This window comes from Octopus bimaculoides, chromosome 6 (assembly GCF_001194135.2).
Source record: "Octopus bimaculoides isolate UCB-OBI-ISO-001 chromosome 6, ASM119413v2, whole genome shotgun sequence".
Classification (NCBI taxonomy): domain Eukaryota; kingdom Metazoa; phylum Mollusca; class Cephalopoda; order Octopoda; family Octopodidae; genus Octopus; species Octopus bimaculoides.
Genome location: NC_068986.1, coordinates 77,226,159 through 77,228,140, shown reverse-complemented (window position 1 = coordinate 77,228,140; position 1,982 = coordinate 77,226,159). Strand labels below are relative to the sequence as shown.

Here is a 1,982-nt window from a genome sequence, read left to right as displayed (position 1 = left end):
TATATATATATATATATGGGTAATTTTTAATAAATTATTTTACTAATCTTTATTTGAAGAAATAACAAAGCTGTTTGATTAGAACAAGTGTTGCAGCTTAGAATATCAGAACGTCACACATGCCAAGGAAAATTCAAGCGTTCGACGAGGAGAATAGAAACATGTTTGATTTAAATACAATGTATTTATTATATGTTTGGTAATCATGGAAGTAAAAGAAAGCAAACTTGACGGTCTGTTTTAATCTTATCAATGGATCAAATAAATTTAAGGAAAAACAAGTTCGCTGGATTAGACATTGCTTTTTATACTTTCAATATCAATAACATTTTGAATCCATAATGCAATCGGCTATAATATTTTACCTATAAAACTGGCTTAGAAGTAGGTTACAAAAAATCATCAATTTTATGCTATGTTATCGACACACCTCTTCGACTTTCTCAAAATGATTAATTTTTTTTTTCCCCAGAAAGTTTATTCAAATTTGTAGCCCTGTCCCTGCGTTGGAATATTTTTAAAACCCTAGAAAATCATGTAAACTTCACAATTAATCTGTTATGATCATTATTGTTAGGTGGAAGATTAATTAATAGTCAAAATACATAGCGATATTTGCTCCAGCTCTTTACGTTTTAAGTTCAAATCTCGCTGAAGTCAACTTTGCCTTTCACCTTTCCACGGTCGATCATATGAAGTACCAGGCAGTTAATCATCTAACTGATCCTTTCAAATATATGGCCTTATACTAGAATGGATTGGCACAATCATTAGGACGTCGGTTTTTAGTTTATTAGCTCCCTAAACTCTGAAATGAAATCTCAACGAGGTGAACTTTACCTCTCAATTTTGGAGGGTTGATGAAATAAAATAAGTCAAATACTGAGGCAATTTAATCGACTAACTTCCACCCTTCGCAGACTAGTTAAAGGAATCGGACGAAATGCCTTACAATTATTACGGCCTTTTACGTTCCAATCCCGCAGAGGTCAACGCCCCCTTTCGTGGGTAATAACATTAAGTACCAGTCTCGTACTGGGTCCATTTATTGGACTGACCCTCCTCCCAAATTTCTAGCCTTGCGCCTACATTAGAAACAATTATTACTATGATTTACAATTAAATATTATTTATTTTTATTACTGACCAAATTTATTCATGCAATTAGAAATATTGTAATGGGTCCAACGCATATGAACATTTAATTAATGTAAAAATATATTCTAAAAAACCATATGGATAAGCTATAAAAGGAGAGAATTATAAGGAAAATGCTAGTGAGTGTTATGTTGGTACAAAAACAGTTACAAGCCTGTTGTAAAGTGACAAGTACGGATTATAAAGTTGCATGTAATATGTAACTGCAATGATCAAGATGCATTCACTGCAGGCAGCAACAGCAACTAATGGTTGCTGAGTGTATGATAGGGAGGTAAGTGGGTGAGGGAAACTATTAAATTAAGTTCAAGCGTGTTGTCATCAATGAGAGAACTAGAGTAGTTGGAAATCATCACTTTATCATAAGCAGCAAGAACTGGAGGTTGAATTACTCACTTGTTCGGAAAATATATGTCGACTTTGAAGTGCATTATTCCGCATTAATATAAAAACTTCAGTTAAACTCCGAGTAGCCATGGTTGGGCGTTGGGGAGGTTTGAGAAATGGAAGAATTTAGTTGGACTCAAGTGTCACCGGTAAACAAACAGACATCCCATATCCACCATGTTTGCTGACGTCATGTATAAGCGTAGGTGGACAGACAAAACTAATATACACACATCAGCTATTCTGTGCATAGCAGACGTAGCTAAACGATAATGTTTATATGCCGGGCACGTGGGCGGGCACTCACCAGCTGACATTAATGCAAAAGATGTTCTAATTTATTCAGTGAAAAGACAATCCCAAGTACTGTAGTCGGGATTAACCTTGAGTCATTTAATAATTCCAGAACATCACATTACATAATTGAATATATATAT

At 34.4% G+C, this 1,982-nt stretch overlaps 1 protein-coding gene across 1 annotated transcript in view; it reads right to left on the bottom strand.

Annotated features, from left to right (window-relative positions):
* Positions 1 to 1,763, bottom strand: part of LOC106884338 (syntaxin-16) — a 27,716-nt gene extending 25,953 nt beyond the window's left edge. Inside the window, exon 1 of the mRNA XM_014935676.2 lies at positions 1,555 to 1,763. Within this exon, the coding sequence (XP_014791162.1) occupies positions 1,555 to 1,635 (81 nt within the window). The 5' untranslated portion in view covers positions 1,636 to 1,763. The remainder of the gene's footprint in view (positions 1 to 1,554) is intronic.
* Between the last annotated feature and the right edge of the window lie 219 nt (positions 1,764 to 1,982).